The sequence below is a fragment of the Littorina saxatilis genome, linkage group LG4 (assembly GCF_037325665.1).
Source record: "Littorina saxatilis isolate snail1 linkage group LG4, US_GU_Lsax_2.0, whole genome shotgun sequence".
Taxonomy (NCBI): domain Eukaryota; kingdom Metazoa; phylum Mollusca; class Gastropoda; order Littorinimorpha; family Littorinidae; genus Littorina; species Littorina saxatilis.
In genome coordinates, this window is record NC_090248.1 from 42,519,469 (window position 1) to 42,541,390 (window position 21,922).

General features: G+C 40.7%; 2 protein-coding genes across 2 annotated transcripts in view; both read left to right on the forward strand.

Moving 5' to 3' along the window:
• The window catches only part of LOC138964780 (chorion peroxidase-like), a 31,292-nt gene extending 14,463 nt beyond the window's left edge, over window positions 1-16,829 (forward strand). The window contains exons 6-13 of the mRNA XM_070336822.1: window positions 566-718; window positions 5,502-5,689; window positions 7,213-7,446; window positions 9,274-9,456; window positions 9,788-9,906; window positions 10,454-10,623; window positions 11,857-11,962; window positions 13,631-16,829. Of these exons, the coding sequence (XP_070192923.1) occupies window positions 566-718; window positions 5,502-5,689; window positions 7,213-7,446; window positions 9,274-9,456; window positions 9,788-9,906; window positions 10,454-10,623; window positions 11,857-11,962; window positions 13,631-13,700 (1,223 nt within the window). The 3' untranslated portion in view covers window positions 13,701-16,829. The remainder of the gene's footprint in view (window positions 1-565; window positions 719-5,501; window positions 5,690-7,212; window positions 7,447-9,273; window positions 9,457-9,787; window positions 9,907-10,453; window positions 10,624-11,856; window positions 11,963-13,630) is intronic.
• Window positions 16,830-19,661: 2,832 nt separating this feature from the next.
• LOC138964781 (dynein axonemal heavy chain 2-like) overlaps window positions 19,662-21,922 on the forward strand; it is an 81,094-nt gene continuing 78,833 nt past the window's right edge. Inside the window, exons 1-2 of the mRNA XM_070336824.1 lie at window positions 19,662-19,739; window positions 20,907-21,267. Coding sequence (XP_070192925.1) covers window positions 20,967-21,267 — 301 coding nt within the window. The 5' untranslated portion in view covers window positions 19,662-19,739; window positions 20,907-20,966. The remainder of the gene's footprint in view (window positions 19,740-20,906; window positions 21,268-21,922) is intronic.

A 21,922-nucleotide genomic window follows, 5' to 3' on the forward strand; every position in this document is an offset into this window, starting at 1 on the left:
AAAATTTCAATCAATTTTATTGAAAAATGAGGGTGTGACAGTGCCGCCTCAACTTTTACAAAAAGCCGGATATGACGTCATCAAAGACATTTATCGAAAAAAAGAAAACAACGTCCGGGGATATCATACCCAGGAACGCTCATGTCAAATTTCATAAAGATCGGTCCAGTAGTTTAGTCTGAATCGCTCTACACACACACACGTACACACGCACACACACACATACACCACGACCCTCGTCTCGATTCCCCCCTCGATGTTAAAACATTTAGTCATAACTTGACTAAATGTAAAAAGAAGTGTCTAGCCTACAACAACAACACAATGTGCATAGAACTCACCTTAAAAATTGTAACTGTCTAAATATATAGAAAATGTAACTGTCTTGATATATATACAACATGTAAGTGTCTATAGAAAAAAAGAATTGTCTACAAACAATGAAAAATTTGCATTGAACATGTAACTCACCATAGAAAATGTAACTGTCTAAATATAGAAAATATAACTGTTTTAATATAGAAAATGTCACTGTCTGTAAATAATGTGAGGTGACTCTGTACAGGGAGTGACCGGATGAAGGCCAAGAAACTGCGGAGTAACAACGGCACGGGAGCGCTGCTGAAGACCAAGATGTACAAGGGGAAGGCGCGGCTGCCCGAGGGCCATGAAGAGGACTGCATCAACCTCTCACACTCCCACTTCTGTGCTATGGCAGGTGAGGCCAGGTGTATTTTGTTCAGTTTCTTTTAAATGCAGAGTTCACGGAGGATGATAGTCGCTTGTTCATTTCAATGCTTGTTATTCTCTCAGGTGCCAGGAGAAAGGTTCCGCATAACTCTCACTTAATCTATTGCTCATGTCGTATGCATTTAGAGCGCTTACTTCCCTTCGTTTATCAGATCTTCCCGTGTAAACGATTTGACGAACCATCTCAGATCTGACAGGCAACCTTAGTTGTTGTATGCTTTATTCAGTGTATACATATAATGTTTGTAAAACACCCGCAGTTTGTTGATTTAACAAAAAATCCAAATGTTTCCCAGGCGATTACTTTGTTGTGTTCTCTAAAGTTAAAGTGCCTGCAATTTCTTCATTTTTTCTTACTAAAACACTTAAGCCGGGATTCCATAAACGCGAATTTTGCATGCGAACTTCGCAACGCTAGTAAAAAATTCGGACCTTTCTTTCCGGCATTTAGTGCATCCATCCATCCATCCATCCATCCATCGCTGCGAATTTCGGAACCACCGCAATGCGAATTCCGATAGCGGATTTTTCTTTCGCACCGGGTAGCGAAAAAAAAGAACTTCGCATGCGAAGTTCTGTAACTAGGCCTTGACCGTGTATTGGTCTGCATCATTTTTAGTGCGCCAAATAGGGAAACATCGTATCTATGGACGTATGCTCTTTTTCTTCGCATGCGAAATTTGCGTACCGAAATTCAGTATGCGAAGTTCGCATGTGAAATTCGCGTCTATGGAATCCCGGCTTTACGTCAAGGCGACCACTAACCATTTTTTTGCGCATTTGTTAATGCCTAAAATTGCTTAATTTAAAAACAAAAACAACAACAACAACAACATCAACAACGCTTCTTATGTCCAGGCGATCAAAAAGATAAGTTGGTTGTGTATTTCGATGTCCAGAGTTCGATTTATTGTATCCCCCCTCCCTCTCCTCCTCTCTCTCTCTCTCTCTCTCTCTCTCTCTCTCTCTCTCTCTCTCTCTCTCTCTCTCTCTCTCTCTCTCTCTCTCTGTCTCTCTCTGTCTCTCTCTGTGGGGAGTGAGCACACCTCAGGCTTCCGACCGGTCGCATTTTTCCAAGCTCCTGCTTGTTCATCAAGTTTTCTTAGTTACACGCTGTTTTGTTCAACCAAGGTTAGTACAAGTGTATGTAAGACTACAACAGTTAGAATGCCGGTGGAAAATATAGCGTTCCGGGCCAAGGTGGTTCGATTCAGAATGTTACCATAGTAGAAAAGATCTCAGGCAAAATCTTCGTTTATTTCATAGCGGCCGTGTAGACAAGGATTGTTATACTGAAAAAAGAAGTAGCTATAATGAACTTATTAGACAAAAGAAAAAATCTCATCGTCAGTCTCTTATGAAGTCTTTAGATAAAGGGAGTAGTGATCCTAAATTGTTTTGGAAAACAATCAAATCTTTGGCATCTAAGGTGGCAGGTGTGATTTCCATTAATACAGAACAGTGGTATCAACATTTTTATTATGTGTTTAACTCTTTTACAAAAGAAAATAATGACCATACGGATTTTGTTGAGGATGGTGTTAATCGGGTATCTGATGGTGATGATGAAGAGGAGATGTATGACATGGATGCGCTTGAACGTGTCATCACTGAAAACAAAGTAAAAGAAGCTATTAGAGTATTAAAGTATGGTAAAGCTGCAGGACCCGATTATTTAATTGGGGAGTTCTTCAAGAATTCCGCCACAGCTGTTGTGCCGTGTCTTACAAAATATTTCAATAAATTGATTACCTCAGGACTTTACCCTGATGTATGGACGGAAGCCATAATTCATCCCCTTCACAAGAAAGGTGATAAGAATAATCCTGATAATTACAGAGGTATTTCATTATTATGTATATGCAGCAAATTGTATAGCTACGTTTTGAACAACAGATTGACGAATTGGATCGAAAAACATGAAATATTAAATGAGAGTCAAGCTTGTTTTCGCAGAGGCTATAGTACCGTTGATCATATTTTTACACTACAAGCTTTGGTACAGAAGCAGTTATTGACACACAAGAAGTTGTATGTTGCTTTTATTGACTTTCGTAAAGCTTTTGATTCAGTTGTAAGAACTACGTTGTGGAAAACTTTGAAGAAAAATGGAGTTAAAGGAAAGATGTACCAGGCGCTCAGCTGTATGTATGACGTGGTAAAAGCAAAAGTGCGATCAGGAAGTGATTTTTCGGACTCCTTTATGTGCCCAAGGGCTAGGGGTCTAAAACAGGGAGAAATTTGTAGTCCACTTTTGTTTTCTCTACTAATTAATGAGCTAGCTAATGATATTGTCCAGAAGGGAAAACATGGTATTCAACTTATTCCAGACTTTTTGGAAATACTCATTCTGATGTTTGCAGATGATATTATTCTTATTTCAGATTCTGTATGTGGGCTCCAGAATCAGTTAAACATTCTGTGGGATTCGTCTAGACGTCTTGGACTTGAAGTTAATTTAGACAAATCTAATATTGTTGTTTTTCGGAACGGTGGTCACTTGGCCTTGCGAGAAAGATGGGTGTATGGTGGACATCCTATGAGCGTTTTGAACATGTATGAGTATTTAGGAGTATGGTTGTCTACACGCCTGTCCTTCTCTCACACTCTTAATGATTTTGCTGCAAAAGGGAAAAAGGGAATCATTGGTATTTTAAAATGTTTATGGCAACATGGTGACAGATCTCCAGCAATTTTTTTTCAAGCTTTTCGACGCACAGATTCAACCGATGCTGTCATATGGTGCCGACGTTTGGGGGGTTGAAGCAGACCATACACCTATAGAGAGAGTTCATTTATTCGCACTTAAACGTTTTTTGAATACGAGTATGAGAACACCAAATGCTATGGTCTATGGAGAAACGGGAAGGTACCCCTTGTTTATAAACATCTTTGTTAAATGCATTCGTTTTTGGCTACGTATATTGACGATGCCACATCATCGCCTTCCGAGCAAGGCGTATAAAATGCTGAAATATCTCCATGAACAAAATAAGAAAACATGGGCCTCCTCGATCTGTTACACTCTGTACATGTACGGTTTTGATGAAGTATGGGAAAACCAAGGTGTTGGCGATGAGAGGGCGTTCCTAAAAGCATTTAAAGAAACACTTATTTCATCCTATAAGCAAACCTGGCTTGAAAATGTACAAGGAAGTGAACGTTTCTCTCTGTACAGAACCTTCAAATCAACCCTAACATTATCCAATTATTTAAGTGATTTGAAACATATTAAAGCTAGAAATCTTCTGATTAGACTTAGATTGGGAGTATCTCCTCTGAAAGTGCATCGATTTCGCTTTAATAAAGCGCTTTGAACTTCGGATAAGGCGCTATATAAATAAAGAGAATTATTATGAGAATTATTAATTTAAATGCAACCTCCGCTGATTTATCTTGTCCATTTTGTTGTGGCAGTGTTGAAGATGAAGTACACTTTGTTTTAGTAAGCCCTAAATATGCTGAGTTAAGAGAATATTATATTCCACGAAAATACACTGGAATCCCATCATTGTTTAAATTAACCATGCTGTTTTCAAACACTAGTAAGCCGCTTTTGCTACGTTTTTCTAAATTTGTCATGAAGGCGCTTTCCATTCGTAATCCATAATCTGTAAACGAAACAGGGCGATACTAGTAGGATGTTCTTGTTTTTGTTTACTATGTGCATTTGTATGCTGGTGCTTGAGATGTGCTCATCTCCATGAAAAGGGCCCAAGGCCTACTCATTAAAACATTCAGACTTCAGACTTCAGACTTCTGTCTGTCTCTGTCTCTGTCTCTGTCTCTGTCTCTGTCTCTGTCTCTCTCTCTCTCTCTCTCCCTTTCTCTCTCTTTCTCTCCCTCTCGCTATCCTGTCTCGTTTTATTTAAACAAATATATATCTGTGTTTTTTAAATGTAAACTGCAAAATGTTAATTTATATTTCACGTTTAATGTACAGGGTGACCCAAAAAAAAGAGTACCCAAACAAAACGTCATAAATTGAACAAATATAAAGCAATCTTCATAAAATTTATTTACACACACAAGTACCCTCTGCATGATTTGCACAGAAAATGTTAGCGTTCTAGCTTGTCTTTCAGGAAAGTTATGCTCATTCTACAGAACATGCTCCAAATGGCCTCCCTCGGATTTAAATCCCCCAGATTTCTATCTTTGGGGGTTCCTGAAAGACAACGACTACAGGAACAACCCACAGACAACCACAGAACTCAAGAGAGCCATCACAATAACCATTCGCGGAATCTCGCAACAGGAGTGTGTGCGGGTGATTGATAACTTTGCGCGGCGAGTTCAAGTTTGCCTGCAGCGGCGCAGAGGCCATTTGGAGCATGTTCTGTAGAATGAGCATAACTTTTCTGAAAGACAAGCTAGAACGCTAAAATTTTCTGTGCAAATCATGCAGAGGCTACTTGTGTGTGTAAATAAATTTTATGAAAATTGCTTTATTTTTGTTCAATTTATGACGTTTTGTTTGGGTACTCTTTTTTTTGGGTCACCCTGTATGTTATGCTATTGTACACAGAGATGTATCTTGTCTGATTAAACACCCCACAAGGATGAGCTTGGCAAAAGTAATGTTTTTTAGTTGTTAACCAGACCCCCTGCAGGGGAAGCTGTTTTGCGACCTGGTGGCCCTAAAATAATAACCGGCGGCATTCGTGCGTACTACAAGAGTGGATGTCTAGAAGAAGCGAACGAGGGGAAGAAGAAGACTTGTTAACCAAAACAGTTAATTGTAATCGCAGGCGACGACCGCGTGAACGAGCAGCCAGGGCTGACGGCCATCCACACGGTCTTCCACCTGGAGCACAACCGCCTGGTGCGCAAGCTGGCCAAGGTCATCCTGTTCCGGCAAGGTCGGCCTTACTCCGCCAAAGCCATTGAGGACTTTCTGCAGACAGCGCCTGCTGTACTCCAGGAGAGGATGTATCAGGTCAGCATGTATATATATATATACTGTGTGTGTGTGTGTGTGTGTTTGTGTGTGTGTGTGTTTGTGTGTGTGTGTGTGCGTGTGTGTGTGTGTGTGTTTCTGTTTCTCTCTCTCCCTCTCTCTCTCCCTCTCTCTCTCTCTCTCTCTCTCTCTCTCTCTCTCTCTCTCTCTCTCTCCCCTCTCTCTCTCTCTCTCTCTCTCTCTCTCTCTCTCTCTCTCTCTCTCTCTCTCTCTCTCTCTCTCTCTCTCTCTCTCTCTCTCTCTCGCTGCTCTCACCAAAATGACGAAAAATCTATGTTATCAATACTTCACAATTCATCACAATACATAGAGAATACGACATGGCTTGCTGTGTCGTACCAGACTTACACGAGTTGCTTTATTAAATATTGAATTGCGAGCGAAAGCGAGCTTTTCAATATTTGAAAAAGCAACGAGTGTAAATCTGTTACGACACAGCAAGCCATGAAGTATTCTTTTTTATCCTATATACTGTACTTACGTGAAATTTACTCAAAACGTCACGCAGTCGAGGCGGCCAAATTGAAGGGGCTTCTTTTGGAACCTCGATCTCTTCCAAAGCCTCGTGCAATCTTTGACGTCAACGCAAAGAAAAGTCACTCTGTAAAGTGTAGCGTGACGTGTGAGTTCTAAACATTCTTCCTGGGAAACAGCAAGTGCAAAAATGTTTCCATAATGACGTTTGTCTCGGAGACTGTGGCATCATAAGCAGTGGAAATACAGGTCCCTGTCAGACTTGTTTGACACAACCTCATTTACATGATATATACATGAGTGGTTTGAGCGATATTGTTATCTCATGAGTGGTCTCTCTCACGTATGCGGGATAAATCGGCATACATCATGTGCCACCATTCCTTACTAATCCTCACCATTCCTTTTTTCCAAATAATCCATGCATTCTACACTGCCCACCCCCATCCCACCCTGAATAACTGTACATATTTAAATGGTTGATGGTGTGTGTGTGTGTTAGTGAATTTAAGTCTCCGTGTGTGTGAATGAGTGTATGTGCGCCTTGAGTCGCTTGTTGGTGAGATATGTGCGCGTTACAAATATTATTATTATTATTATTATTATTATTATTATTATTATTATTATTATTATTATTATTACCATTCTGATGAAGTCAGCGACTGTCTGCCAAAAATTCGATCAAAAATATTACTGAAACTGGTTGCTGTTGTGGAACCAGTTCCGGCTCGGGTGCCTCGTTGACCGGGAGCTAGAGCGCGACAACCATCCCTCCCTTGCGGTGGCCCTTTTCTTTTTTCTTTTTCTTTTGTTCCTTTTTTTTCCCCATCTAAAGTCGGGGTCAAACCCGCGGACATGCCCCTAATGGTTTTACCGTGAGGGCGTTAAACATTACTTATCATCATCATCATCATCATCATCATCATCATCATCATCATCATCATCATCATCATCATCATCATCATTATCATCATCATCATCGTTGTGTTTTATTTCTTACTTTGAAAGATGTACGTGTGTGATAACAGGTGGTCCGCAAGCTACTGGGCGGGGTGTGGCAGAACATCGTCTACAACGAGTACGTCCCACTCCTCGTCGGACCGGAACTCATGTCGCGATACAAGCTGTGGGCCGGACGGAGGGCAACGTTTGACAAAGAAGTGGACGCCAGCATCGCCACGGAGTTTCTGACCGCAGCCTTCCGCTTCGGACACACGCTAGTCAACGACATGATGCTGACCGATAAAATGCACAAACTTAAGGTTGACTCTTATATAATTCACTCTTATAGACCTCTTCGGTATCTGAGCCGCTCTCGCGAAATACCCGCGAGACACGCTCTTTGTTATGCTTTGAACGTCGCAAGAACTTCGAACCTCGGCTTTTGCAGCTCGCGCGAGATCGCTGTACCACATGCTTTGCTATGCTCTGAAGTGTGCGAGAGCTTGCAAGAGCTTGGAATACTGATAGTTAACGTCTATTCTCCGCGACATCGCGACTAACCAAGCGATCTTCAAGAAAAAAACGGAAGTTGGTAGCTTCACCTCCCTTGAATTTTTTCTAGATGCGACTTTTTACAGAAACGAAACCAAATAATTGTGGGCTACTGAACCAGGCCATGACCAAATTTAAACCAAGACCTAAACTGTAATGCCGCGGCTCACAATCTCGACTTGGCTATGCTTGAACTTCTAAAAACAGACGGACTGCTGACGTGTCAAAATCTAGAGTAAGAAAAGAAGGAAATATTAGCTCTGTGCTCTGTGTTCTGTGCATAATCTGTTTTTCCTGTTCTACGATCGCTTGCTACAACTCTAGCGTTCATCCGCATTGTTGTGACTGTTAAGCCCGTTACTAACTACAGACGAACCAAGCCGAACTAGTTCGGCGAACGTTCGGCGACGTCATCAAATCAGGGGATTCCCCTATTTTGGGGTTGCACCTGTAACGTTCGCGGTTCGCCGATACAATCCTGCAAACATTCGGCGCGTCATCGGCGAACTGACTTTTCATTGGTTGAATATTTTTGATTTTTGTGTCAACCGATCACGAGTCTTCTCACGTGATATTTCATGATCATGTGACCGGTGTCACCGATACATTTCGACGCTAGTTAGTACATTGAACCAGGCACGGTGTAACATTCGCCGAACGTTCGCCGACCTAGTTCGACTTGGTTTTAGCGGGCTTAACGTGTATTTTTTATGTCCCATCATAAGGCAGACAAACGCCGTACGTTTGGACCCACACATCAAATACAAACGACTACGATTGAACAAACCAAGACGTCTCTTCCTGACCCTACAATGTCAAAAGTGAAACAATGTTCGAGAAACGTCATAATGCGAATAATGGCGCCGTGTAAACATCATGTTGCTTTTCCTGTATGTCTCCCAGAAAGTAACAAAAAATTTGGAGAACAAAGTTTGTCTCGGTGACTTCGGCATATCAGCATCAGAAAAGTACACGAAAGGTCGCCACTAGGCGATGAATGTATCGGTATCGTATATCATTAATTAAGCTGTTCTCTGCGTGTGTCGCTGCCCTACACGCCACCAGGCGTGAAAGGCAGTAAGTAAGTAAGTTCTCTGCGTGTCAACCTGCATGAATTGTTCAGTTGTTGCGAATTTAAATGCTAGTAACAGTGTCTGCTATTTATTAGTTTATTCGTTAGTAAAACACTCACATCAAGGCGACAAATAACCAATATTTTTACGTCAAAGTTTTAATGCCTATCTAATCTTTCTTTAAAAAAAAATTAAAAAAACACACACTTCTTCTCCAAAAAGCCAAGTTGTTAGTGTATTTCTAGTATTCATTTCTTGATTAGACCAAACAAAAATATATGTTAGTTTAGGGTAACCCGACAGACCCTATTTTTTCCTGCCGACCCTAAAACTTTTTTTCATTTCTAAAAAAAAAAGAAAAGCTTTTGGCACATTTTGCGAACCATGCTGAGACTAAGGGAAGTAACCTCCTTTAAAATCGACTAAATAAAAAATATAAAAAAATAGCGTTACCCTAAACCAACATACATGTATATTTTAGTTTGGCCTTAATGACATTTTTCTCTGCCTGTCACCCTACAGGATTTGTACAGCACGTCTGCGCACAACCTGGAGAACTATCCCAACGTGATCAAGGGCCTGGTGACCCCCATCAACCACGCGGAGGCCTTCGATCCCAACGTCGCAACCTCCCTTGTGGACCACCTCTTCGAGAACAACAAAGCCGGCAGACCCGGTCTGGACCTCATTGCTCTCAACATTCAGGTGACACGTACAGCATAACTCTCCCCTTCCCCTCAAACAAACTCTCATATTAAGACTGCACAGCTTGCTTTTCAGATTGTTTTTCAGATGCGTACAGCGTTACTCTCTCCTCCCCTTTAAACAACTCCCAGTTAACGACTCCCCTGCTTGCTTTTCAGATTGTTTTTTTTAGATGCGTACAGCATTACTCTCCCCTTCCCTTAAATAACTCTCATATCAAGACTTTAGGGAGGTTTTGGAGTCTCAATGAATAAGCGATTGACGGATAGTGTAACCTTTGAATAATTCATTGATTGACCTATTCATTGTTTGATTGTTTGAATGATTGCAGCGAGGACGTGATCATGGTCTTCCCTCATTCAACGAGTTGAAAGAGTTTTTCGGACTGAAAAAGTTCACTACATGGAATCAGTTTGGAGAGTCTGGCGAAGCTCTCAAGCAACTTTACGAGTAAGTCTCAGTAGAAGTTGTATAGTGAGATCTGTGGAAGTATTTGTCTTGTTGATGTGCTGTGTAATAGTGATTTGTTTGTTTGTTTGTTTGTTTGCTTAACGCCCAGCCGACCACTAAGGGCCATATCAGGGCGGAATAGTGATAGTTCCTGCTATTATGATGAAGGTAAAGTAGTAATGGTTGTAATAGTAGTAGTAGAGCAGTAGTTGTTGTTGTGGTGGAAGTAGTCGTAGTAGTCGTAGTAGTAGTGGTAGTAGAAGTATTAACGGCAAACACACACACACACACACATGTACACACACACACACACACACACACACACACACACACACACACACACACACACACACACACACACACAACGCTCGCACACACAACACCAAACATATAGCGTTGTGGTTTCTAAACAATCAAAACAGTAATTTAACTACTTCACAGAAAAGCGATGTTCACGACGTTTCTCTTTCTGTGACGTTTCAAAACACAGTCATTAAACAACGTCTCAGACACGCATTGTTGATGACGTTTTCTTTCTGTGACGTAGGCACCCTGATGACGTGGATGCCTTCACTGGAGGAACGTGTGAGAGTTCTGTGCATGGTGGAGTGGTGGGGGAGTTGTTTGCTCACATTCTCGCTCAGCAGTTTCACGATCTCAAGTACGGTGATCGCTTCTTCTTCGAGACCGACAGCAGCTTCTTTGGCTTCAATAATTGTAGGTTTGATAGTCCAGTTGAGTTTTCAGCGAGAATCGTAAATAAATAACAGAATCATATCACAAATGAGGGAGCAGGAGCTTAAAATAATTATATCATGTTTGACTTTGACACAGTTTGTTGTTAAGAACAATAACTGTTCGGTTTAGAATTAAAAAAAAACAAGAAAGGTAAGTGGTTTTTTTTTCTGTTTTTTGTTTGTTTTGTTTTTATATTTAGTCAAGTTTTGACTAAATATTTTAACATCGAGGGGGAATCGAAACGAGGGTCGTGGTGTATGTGCGTGTGTCTGTGTGTCTGTGTGTCTGTGTGTCTGTGTGTGTGTGTAGAGCGATTCAGACTAAACTACTGGACCGATCTTTATGAAATTTGACATGAGAGTTCCTGGGTATGAAATCCCCGAACGTTTTTTTCATTTTTTTGATAAATGTCTTTGATGACGTCATATCCGGCTTTTCGTGAAAGTTGAGGCGGCACTGTCACGCCCTCATTTTTCAACCAAATTGGTTCAAATTTTGGTCAAGTACTCTTCGACGAAGCCCGGGGTTCGGTATTGCATTTCAGCTTGGTGGCTTAAAAATTAATTAATGACTTTGGTCATTAAAAATCTGAAAATTGTAAAAAAAAAATAAAAATTTATAAAACGATCCAAATTTACGTTTATCTTATTCTCCATCATTTGCTGATTCCAAAAACATATAAATATGTTATATTCGGATTAAAAACAAGCTCTGAAAATTAAATATATAAAAATTATTATCAAAATTAAATTGTCCAAATCAATTTAAAAACACTTTCATCTTATTCCTTGTCGGTTCCTGATTCCAAAAACATATAGATATGATATGTTTGGATTAAAAACACGCTCAGAAAGTTAAAACAAAGAGAGGTACAGAAAAGCGTGCTATCCTTCTTAGCGCAACTTCTATCCCGCTCTTCTTGTCAATTTCACTGCCTTTGCCATGAGCGGTGGACTGACGATGCTACGAGTATACGGTCTTGCTGAAAAATGGCATTGCGTTCTGTGAGTTCGACAGCTACTTGACTAAATATTGTATTTTCGCCTTACGCGACTTGTTGTTTTTTGATTCTGAATTTTGGAACGTTGGCAGTCTCTTTGTTTTTGGATTTGAAGGTTTAGAATTTATTTTGTTTTTACGCATCGTATTTGTATTCATGTAAACATAGCAAAACATGCATTTTCTATCACAACCCACGTTTAATTTGTACAGGGGAACTACGTGCTTTGAAAAAGCTTTGCATGAACAAGATCCTCTGTGAGAACGCCGAGCTGGAGTACATACAGACCAACCCTTTTAAACAACCCGATTATTACAGGTAAGTAAAGTGTAAGACATGGCTATAGCAAGTATAAGTTCATACACAGCTAGGCTAGGTTCTGCATCCATTTGGATGTCCAACTTTTCAAGCCAAACCTCCAAAACAAACTCCTCATTAACGATAAGGATGCTTACTGCTTAACCATGTTTTCTTACAAAGGAAACGACCAAAAAGCCGAAGTGTTTGATTTAATTGAGTTAAGATGAAAGCAGAAGAACTATAATTATGGTGTTTGCGCAGTGAGAGCGATACATAAAAAGACAAAAACAAAATTCTGTACTTCTGAGGGAACAAAAATGACGAGGCAAACAACAGCAAACGTAAGCTGTTGTTTGTTTCGTTATCTTCGTTACCACGTGAGTACAGTATTTTGTTCTTGTCTTTTTATTTATCGCTCTCACTGCGCAAACACATTAGTTCTTCTGCTTTCAACTGTACACAGTTAATGCGAACACTTTGGTTCAACCTTTTCTAATTGTGTGTGTGTGTGTGAGAGTGTGTGGGTGTGGGTGTGTGTGTGTGTGTGTGTGTGCGAGAGTGTGTGTGTGTGTGTGGGTGGGTGTGGGTGGGTGAGTGGGTGTGTATGTGTGTGTGTGTGTGTATGTGTGTGTGTGTATGTGTGTGTCTGTGGGTGGGTGTGTGGGTGGGTGTGTGTGTGTGTATGTGTATGTGTGTGTGTGTATGTGTGTGTGTGTATGTGTGTGTGTGTGTGTGTGTATATGTGTGTGTGGGTGTGTGTGTGTATGTGTGTGTGTGTGTGTGTGTGTATTAGAATTGTTAAGCGCTTGGAGCTGTGAATCGGGACTTGCGCTATAAAACATTTATTTATTTTATACATAAAACAACTAACTAATGAAAGAAAAGATGAACAGAAAATCTTCAACCGCTCTTACACAACGATTTCAGTTTTGTTTTTGCCGTCCGTGTTGTGCTTTGAAAGCAGTACCTTTTCTCAGCCATCTGATCAAGGTGGTGGATGGGTACACATAATCTGCACTACTTCAACAACATAATCGACAGAATTACTATACCGCCCTGATATGGCCCTTCGTGGTCGGCTGGGCGTTAAGCAAACAAACAAACAAACAGAATTACTATGAAACAACTTCTGCTCTCTTTGAGTGAACGAGTTCAAAAGCTTCAGTCACCAGAACATGGACGTTCATTTCTTAATGTGATACGACACCGATTGAACAAAGTAAGACGTCACTCCTTGAACCAAGCATCTGAAGAGAAATCTGGCGTCTCTGTTCAGGAAGACGTCATAAATGCGAATGACCTGTCAGATCTGATGTCTCCCTATAAAATGACCAAGAGTGTTGAACATCAAGTTTGTCACGGTGACGTAGTCATATCAGCACCTCCAGGCTATGCGTGTATCTGTACCGTATGTCATTAAGCGGCATACGTGATTGGGAAATCATATGTTTGTATGTTGAAGTAAAGAGAGAAAATGCAGGTTAACGTTCATACATACAAGCAAGCGTGACTGTTCCATTATTCTTCATCTCTTTCAACGCAGACTGTCTGTTAGAGAAGTTAAATCTTTTTTTTTCTTTTTCTTTTTTTGCTGTTTACTTTCATTGAAAACAATTTTTGATTTCAGTTTCGGACAAGACAATTTTAAAGGTTTCTGTGTCATTTGTGTATCATTTTTCTTTCCAGAAACCCAGAGTACAAATGTTCTGACTATGAGGACATCAACATGTGGGTCTTCAGCAAAAAAGTCATGTAAAACGTCGATATTTTTGCAGCTGACGTCGAGTTGTCTAAAAGGCAAAGTCCCTCCCGTGTACACGATTCGGCTCACAATCTTTTATCTTGCCAGGCTTTCACATGGAACAAGAATAAAAAATAAATTAAAAAATGGTAGGTTATTGGAACGTTTCATTTATGAGACAGTATTGGCGGTTGAAATGAGAAAATACCGGAGAATAATTGGCCGCCGGTATAACCTACGGGCGGGGATATAGCTCAGTTGGTAGCGCGCTGGATTTGTATTCAGTTGGCCGCTGTCAGCGTGAGTTCGATCCCAGGTTCGGCGGAAATTTATTTCAGAGTCAACTTTGTGTGCAGACTCTCTTCGGTGTCCGAACCCCCCCCCGTGTACACTACATTGGGTGTGCACGTTAAAGATCCCACGATTGACAAAAGGGTCTTTCCTGGCAAAATTGCTTAGGCACAGTTAATAATTGTCTACCTATACCCGTGTGACTTGGAATAATAAGCCGTGAAAGGTAAATATGCGCCGAAATGGCTGCAATTACTGGCCGTATAAAATTTCATCTCACACGGCATCACTGCAGAGCGCCTAGAACTGTACCCACGGAATATGCGCGATATAAGCGTCATTGATTGATTGATTGATTGATTGATTTTTAGAACTACCGTTTTTTTAGCTGGAAAAACAACAAAACCAGTACTCTGAGTTGGACTCTTACTGGTTCCAATGACCAGCCTACCTTTTTTTTCTGGATAGTTTTCATCATGAAAGTTTGTGTACCAGTTTGAAAAAGTATTAGCACCATCACTGTGAGAACCTTAAAGGCTGCCATATTCGTAGCGTTCATTAATTAATTCATATTGTTTACATGTGCCAATAATGTTATAAAACTGTACCTAAGGGGATATAATAACGATTGGCTGTAGCTTTCGAACACAGAAAAAATTATTTCAGTATTGCTAAGTGGTGTTGATAGTGTCGAATGTAAACAGAACAGTCTCAAACGCCATCTTTGGTTTACGAAACGTCACGAAGTGACGTCAACGGTCTAAAAATAGCCCAAGTCCTGGAGAACTGTTGCTAAACAATGCAAAAAATAATTAATTATTTCTCGTAATTGGCAAGGACTTCAAACCTAAAACTTTGCAGGAAGCTTAATTTATACATCCCCGCAACGATGGGAAAAGCCCTGGAAGTAATTAAACTAATTAAATAGGACCATGTCAGCCTTTAAACAAATGAGACAGAGCGCTGTTTAGAGCTCTGGATAAGCAAAGGGAAGTAAGCGCTCTTAAAAGCATACGACATGTGTGATAAATAGAGTAAGTGAGAGTTATTCGGACATTGTTCTGAGGTGCCTGGAGACTGGTTCCGAATAACTCTCACTTACTGCATTACACCAGTCGTATGCATTTAGAACAGTGTTTATCAGATCACGTTTCATTTATGACAAAACAAAAAGTTACATTTACAGTAAGTCGACCCATTGGTCTTTGAAGTAGACAAACAGGCAAACCATTTTGATACAGACTGAGATAATGAACTTATCTCAAAATTGTCGATGGCAATGATTAATGACGAAATTCACATGGAACAAGACCATACGTCTACTGGACACACCCAAAAACAAAGCAAAAAAAAGCAAAAAACAAAAAAACCCCACCTAGGTGCTATCAGTGTTGAGTGGACGTTTGGGCGGGGAAATAGCTCAGTCGGTAGAGGCGCTGGCTTCAAAACCAGTCGTCGCTATCGGCGTGGGTTCGATCCCCACGTTCGGTGAGTGATTTATTTCTTTGAGTCAACTTTGTGCAGATTCTCCTCGGTGGCCGAGCAACCCCGTGTGCACGCATACGCACACTAAAGAACCCAAGTTCACAGCGAAAGTCTCAGGGCTTGGAAACATGAATACACGAATGCAGGAAAAAGGGGAAAAAATGGTTAGCGCCGTATACTGTATGGCAGCTCGCTTTCTCCAGTGAGAAAGCAGCCCGAATTTCGACGAGGGTAACCTCAACCTCACAGGATTATATGAAATCTTATCGAGTCCTTATCCTATCCTTATCGTACCCTCCTTATCCTAAATTGCTTTAGGATTTCATTTCTTAATTTACACTGGTGTCAATCTGCAAAACTGATTTATCAAACAAAATCCCGCTTACCACTGGAAGCAGTGAGGATGTTGTTTTTTGGTATGTATCCAAGTGGAAGCATAGCCTCACCCCATCTGAAAGCCTGTCCAGATCTGAGTTGATAACCCGAACCGGTTTAACAGGAAGGACTTCAAATATCAACCTTATATCTAGTCAACATCAAAATGATTAGTAATTCAGAAATTTGTGATGGGGATTTTACTTCTCTTTTTTTGTTAGATTATTCAGCGACTGTGATGAAAAATCTTCTGTATTTAAATCCACTAGTTTATTTAGTTTACCACTGAACTTTAGGCTTATTCATTGCTGACTTTTTCTTGAATACAACATTGGCTTGGAATGAAATATGTGAACAAAATGTAAACTGATTTGTCGGCTTGGTCAACCGTGAGCGTCCTTTTTTCTCACTTAAATTCATCGAAATATCATTTCAAGCAAACATTTCTTTGAGAAAGCAAGTAGCTGAGCTAAAACAAAAAAAGTTGAACTGAAAATCTTTTTCCTTTTTATTATATATATGTTTTGTTCTTTATAGCAGAACAATCACGAATCGGGAGTGGTCAATATTTGTCAGCAAATATTTTTGTCTCTTGCAAACAGAATCATGAACACAAAGTAAAGTTAGCATTACACTTGTTAGTTTCTGCGCGGTCATCTAAGCATTCAAGGGTTGGTTATTTACCGTGTAATGTTGGATTGATTGTTTGTCATTATTGGTGTTGGGAAAAAAACCTGAGGCCATCATATCTTGTCAGCTAATGTTGAGCTATTTTTAGGGTATCTAAATAGACAGTGAACAATATTACGTGTTGTTTTTTGTCTGTTTTGTTCTTTTTCTTCTTTATCTTCAGCATCAGGCTTTCAACGTACAGTACATCACGTTTAGGGGATCGCTTAAATGTCATATACACAAAAATAGCTTCAGAATTTCATGTTAGTTATGTGCATGTGGTATCAGATATTATCGGGAATAAAAACATGTACATTCAAATGAATCTGACTGAGTTACTCTCTGTCTCTCTCTCTCTTCCTCTCTGTGTCTCTCTCTCTCTGTCTCTCTCTCTGTCTCTCTCTGTCTCTCTCTCTGTCTCTCTTTTTCTCTGCGCGCACAAGGTTGTGTGTGTGTGCGTGTGTGTGTGTGTGTGTGTGTGTGTGTGTGTGTGTGTGTGTGTGTGTGTGTGTGTGTGTGTGCCGGGTTTCATTTACTAGTGCGCCTTGCGCCATTGGCGCATAGCATCTCAAAATTTCCCATTGGAATTGCCTTCAGTGCGTCAAAGGGCGCACTGAGATTACGTACCACTGCGCCACCCCATGCGCACTTTTCACGGGAGTACAATGTTCGGAATGAGCAAGGCAAAATCGCGCGCCAAGCAGAGCAACTCGCGAGTTTGTAAAATGCAATGTGATTTGCTTTTAAAATGTAATTCATTAGTATTCAACCAATTCTGCGAACTATCTGTGCTTGCGCGATTACCTCTGTGGAAACTGTCAACAGAAGCGATATCGATCGAAACACAGACAAACACACACACACACAAACTAACCGGATACACTGACAAATTCTCATATCATCATATGGCACTAAATAGCACTATTTTGCATCTTTCGACAACAGCATTTTCGGACCGCCTAGCCTGCTTTGTGCGTTTTGCCTTCGACTATGTAGTGTCCCATCAGAATTTGGTTGAGGGGGACAATTGTTTTTTTCTTCCAGTCTAAACCCTGCATGTGTGTGCGTGTGAGCTTTCGTGTGTGTGTGTGTGTGTGGGGGGGGGGGGGGGTGAATACGAATACGAATACGAATACTTTATTATCTCATACAGAGAAATTTCAGTGTGGTGCACATTAAAAGACAAAACAAATAATAAGACAACAGATAAAAATACCATACGAAGCATACTACACTCGCGCACGCATATGTACACTAACAGGAATAGTAACATGATTCCAAATAGGTTAAAAGTTTAACGCTAAAAACTATCATTATCACAGGACTAGATATGTCATTGAACAATATTTATCACAGGACTAGTCATTCGAGGGTTATCACACTCATTCATCACAGAAATCAGTGCATATGTTCACCGGTACACATACTAGTTTTAATTAACTTAGGTATTTAAAAAGCCAATTGACTTTGGAATAAAACTGTTCTTAGTTCTGAGCGTGCGGAATCTGGGAGTGCGGAGGCGACGTCCTGAGGGCAGGACCTCAAAGTGGTGAGCGAGCACATGACTACTATCCTGGATGATGCAACGGGCCTTTCGCACCACACGTCGTTCATACAGCACAGTCAATCCTTCCTGTCTTCCGGTGTGTGCGTGTGCTTGCGTTTGTGTGTTCCTATGTGTGTGTGTGTGTGCGTGCGTGCAGGAGTGTTTGTGCGTGTGTTGGGGTAAGTTTGGATGGTGAGTGCTGAGGTAGTGAGTACATTATACGTTATTTGCGTGTTTGACACATAAGCTTTATATTTGGGCGTTTCAGGTTGACCGAAACTTCAAAGGAACTACAAAACACACGTCATGTACTGACTATGTTGTTGTTTTGACATTGAACAGCACACACACACACACATGTATGCAATCAAACACATGACGTGTGTTTTGTAGTTCCTTTAAAGTTTCGGTCAACCTGAAACGCCCAATTATTATACGTTATTTGCGTGTTTGATCAAAATATGACATTTTACACAGATCGAGACAGTCATTGTTCTCCGAGACCGCGATGGCGACTGTTGAGATCTGTGTAAAATGTCATATTTTGGTCAAAAACGCAAATAACATTTATGTATCGATCGAATTCCTTTCAGGTACTATGACTTTGTTGTTGTTTTGACGATTGAACGATCCCGGGCACACACACATGCAATCAAACACATAAGCTTCATATTTGGGCGTTTCAGGTTGACCGAAACTTCAAAGGAACTACAAAACACACGTCATGTACTGACTTTGTTGTTGTTTTGACATTGAACAGCACACACACATGCAATCAAACACATGACGTTTGTTTTGTAGTTCCTTTAAAGTTTGAAACGCCCAATATTATTATAAAGTTTTGTAGGCCTCTGACGTCACATGACTCAAAGAAGGGAAATCCAATCTCCAATCAAGTTTTGTAGGCCTCTGACGTCACATGACTCAAAGAAGGGAAATCCAATCTCCAATCGATACATTAGTGTATGTGTGGTGTATCCTCCCGTTTTGCACGTAGCTGAACAAACAAGTTTATACATAAATATCAAAACATGAAAAATCAATTAAAGAACAGCAAGATCGTGGAGACAAAAAACACAAAAATCCCACTTCACAAAGTCCCACTGCTGCTCAAAAGACACCGTCTCGTTCTTATCTGTAACTTCGAATTGCACTTTGTTTTCTATTTGACTACGATGTTGCCAAACATAACACAATGATGATTACTGTACGTTGATATTAGAACCAATTTCCTTCTTCATCGTTCATGGGCTGAACCTTGCGTTTTTACCTCGCCATGTTGACAGCCATACGCCACTTTCGGCGTAGAACCAAGGTACTAAAAGCCAAATGTGCTATCAAAAACGTAAGATTTTCTTTTCAGTAAACACACACACCACGAAGCCTTAAAAAAAAGTTAGTCCCGATCAGGTGTGTTCTCATATGTCACGCATGATTGAACATATCGTTGAAAGAGATATGTCGTCTGCTTTGAATGGCGGGCCGGCAGTTACCTCTCTTCTTTCAAAACAGCGAAAGTGATATCATTGTCAGCTGATATGAGTATAATAGAAATTGAATACTGAATGAAAGAGACGCATGCGTAGTACAGTGTAGTCAAGGTAAACGTTGCGAGTGGATGTGTGTGTTCGTGTCTGTGCGGTGCCACATGAAAGTGCTCTCTCACAGAACGCAAAAGACAAGAGGTACGTTAATATTCTCTTTTACTGAAACAATGTATTAAATGTGTAAATATAACATGAAGATTTCAGACCAAGAGCTCAAATTTATCGTTGCATTTCTAAGAGACATAGCTGTGAGAAGCACAAAGCACATGGTGACATGATCACATCAACATTATGATGCACATGTAAGGATGCGTCATATTATTTTAGAGATAATATTATACAACATTGTGACTTATATCATTACCTTAACAGTTTTTCTTCGACCACATTCTACTCATATTGTGTACAATTAAAAAAAAAGGCAAACATAGGCTGTTTGTTTGTTTATTTGTTTAATTGTTTGTTTGTTTGTTTGTTCTTGTGTTTGCTAGTTTATAAAGAGTAGGCTAATGGTAACTCTTTATACTCAGCAGAAATTGTGTTAACCTGATTCTGTAGCCTGTGCTGCTGATGCTCGTCCATTTTCTCCCCTTATTCCCTCTTCCCTCCCACTTTCCTTCGCTAATTGTAATCTTTTATCGTCATACGTTATTATCATATTCTGACTTAACCGTACCTGGCAGGAAGCTGTACGTATATTTCTTGTTTCAATGTTCACCAACGCTCTCTGTCTGTCTGTCTCTCCGTCTCTCTCTCTGTCTCTGTCTCTGTCTCTCTCTCTCATTCTCTCTCTCTCTCTTTCTCTCTCTCTTTCTGTTTTTCTGTCTGTCTGTCTATATATCTATCTCGCTTTCTATTTTCTCTCTCTCTCTCTCTCTCTCTCTCTCTCTCTCTCTCTCTCTTTTTCTCTCTCTTTCATTCTCTCTTATTGTCTCTCTCTCTGCCTCTCTCTCTCTTCTCTCCCTCTCTCAACACAGACAGACAGACAGACAGACAGACATACATACATACACACACACACACACACACACACACACATGCACAAACCCACACACACACACACACACACACAAATACACCCCCTCCCACATACACGCACACACACACACACACACATGCACGCACGCACGCACACATACCCCCCCCCCCTATCCCAATCACACCCACATACATCCCTCCCCACTCACCCATCACCCCCAACCCCCTACACGCACACACCCCTCATGCCACAGCGCTATACCCTTCAGTCCCACATCCCTTCAATCTGTCACAATTTGACTCTTTCTCACCGAAACAACCTGACAGGAGCCGAGGGCATCCACGACATATCATCGGACACTACGGGCAACACTGTAGCCTTCCACAATGTCCACAAAAGGGTCTCGCCCAAATTCCAGACCAGAAGCCAAGCCTGGGTCTAAGGCTGGATCTAAACCCAGCACTCCGCGCACTCCTAAACCCAGCGATCCTAAACCCAGCACTCCTAAACCCAGTACTCCTAAACCCAGCACTCCGAAACCTAGCACTCCGAAACCCAGCACTGCGCGCAGCCCACGCAGCTCTAAAACGTCCACACCCAAACGAAGCTCCCGATCCAAAGATCCAACACCTTTACCGCTAGAGAATGGAACGGAAGAAGCTGATGTGGATGAAAACGCATTGGCAGGTAAGGTCTGGTTTTGTTTCTTTGTTTGTTCTTGTTTGTTTTTCGTGTTATGTCTTTTCAGGGGGGAGATTTGGGGATGTCCACCAACATACCCGTGTGACCTGGAATAAAAGGCCGTGAAAGGTGGATGCAGCGCCTATAGGCTGTTGATCTACTGGCCGATGTGAATGCGTGATATATTGTGTAAAAATTCCATCTCACACGGCATTAATAGGTAACATGCGCCTTGAGTCGCCTTGTGTGGTGAGATACGTGCGCGATATAAATCCTCGTAAATAAAATGAAATAAATAAAATGTTTATTTGATAGTCTTGCCTCGCCGTCAAACGTCTGTTTATCGGATGTTCACCGATTGGGCGTAACAACTTGGGGTCGGCATCTTTCGTAACTTTGTTGGACGAATAAATAGAGAAATAAATTCATAACAAATATTAGTAAATATATAAACCATTAAGTAAATCACAAAGAAAACTATCTTTTCATTTTATTCAACAGGGAGAGGAAAAAATGAGGAAGTGAGACAGAGACAGGGACAAAGAGAGGTCCAGATAGAGACATAGAAATATAGGTTGAGACAGACACAGAAAAAAATTCTAACATCTATTACAAAATGTCAATAAAAAACAAAACAAAAAACACGTTCAAGTAACACAGC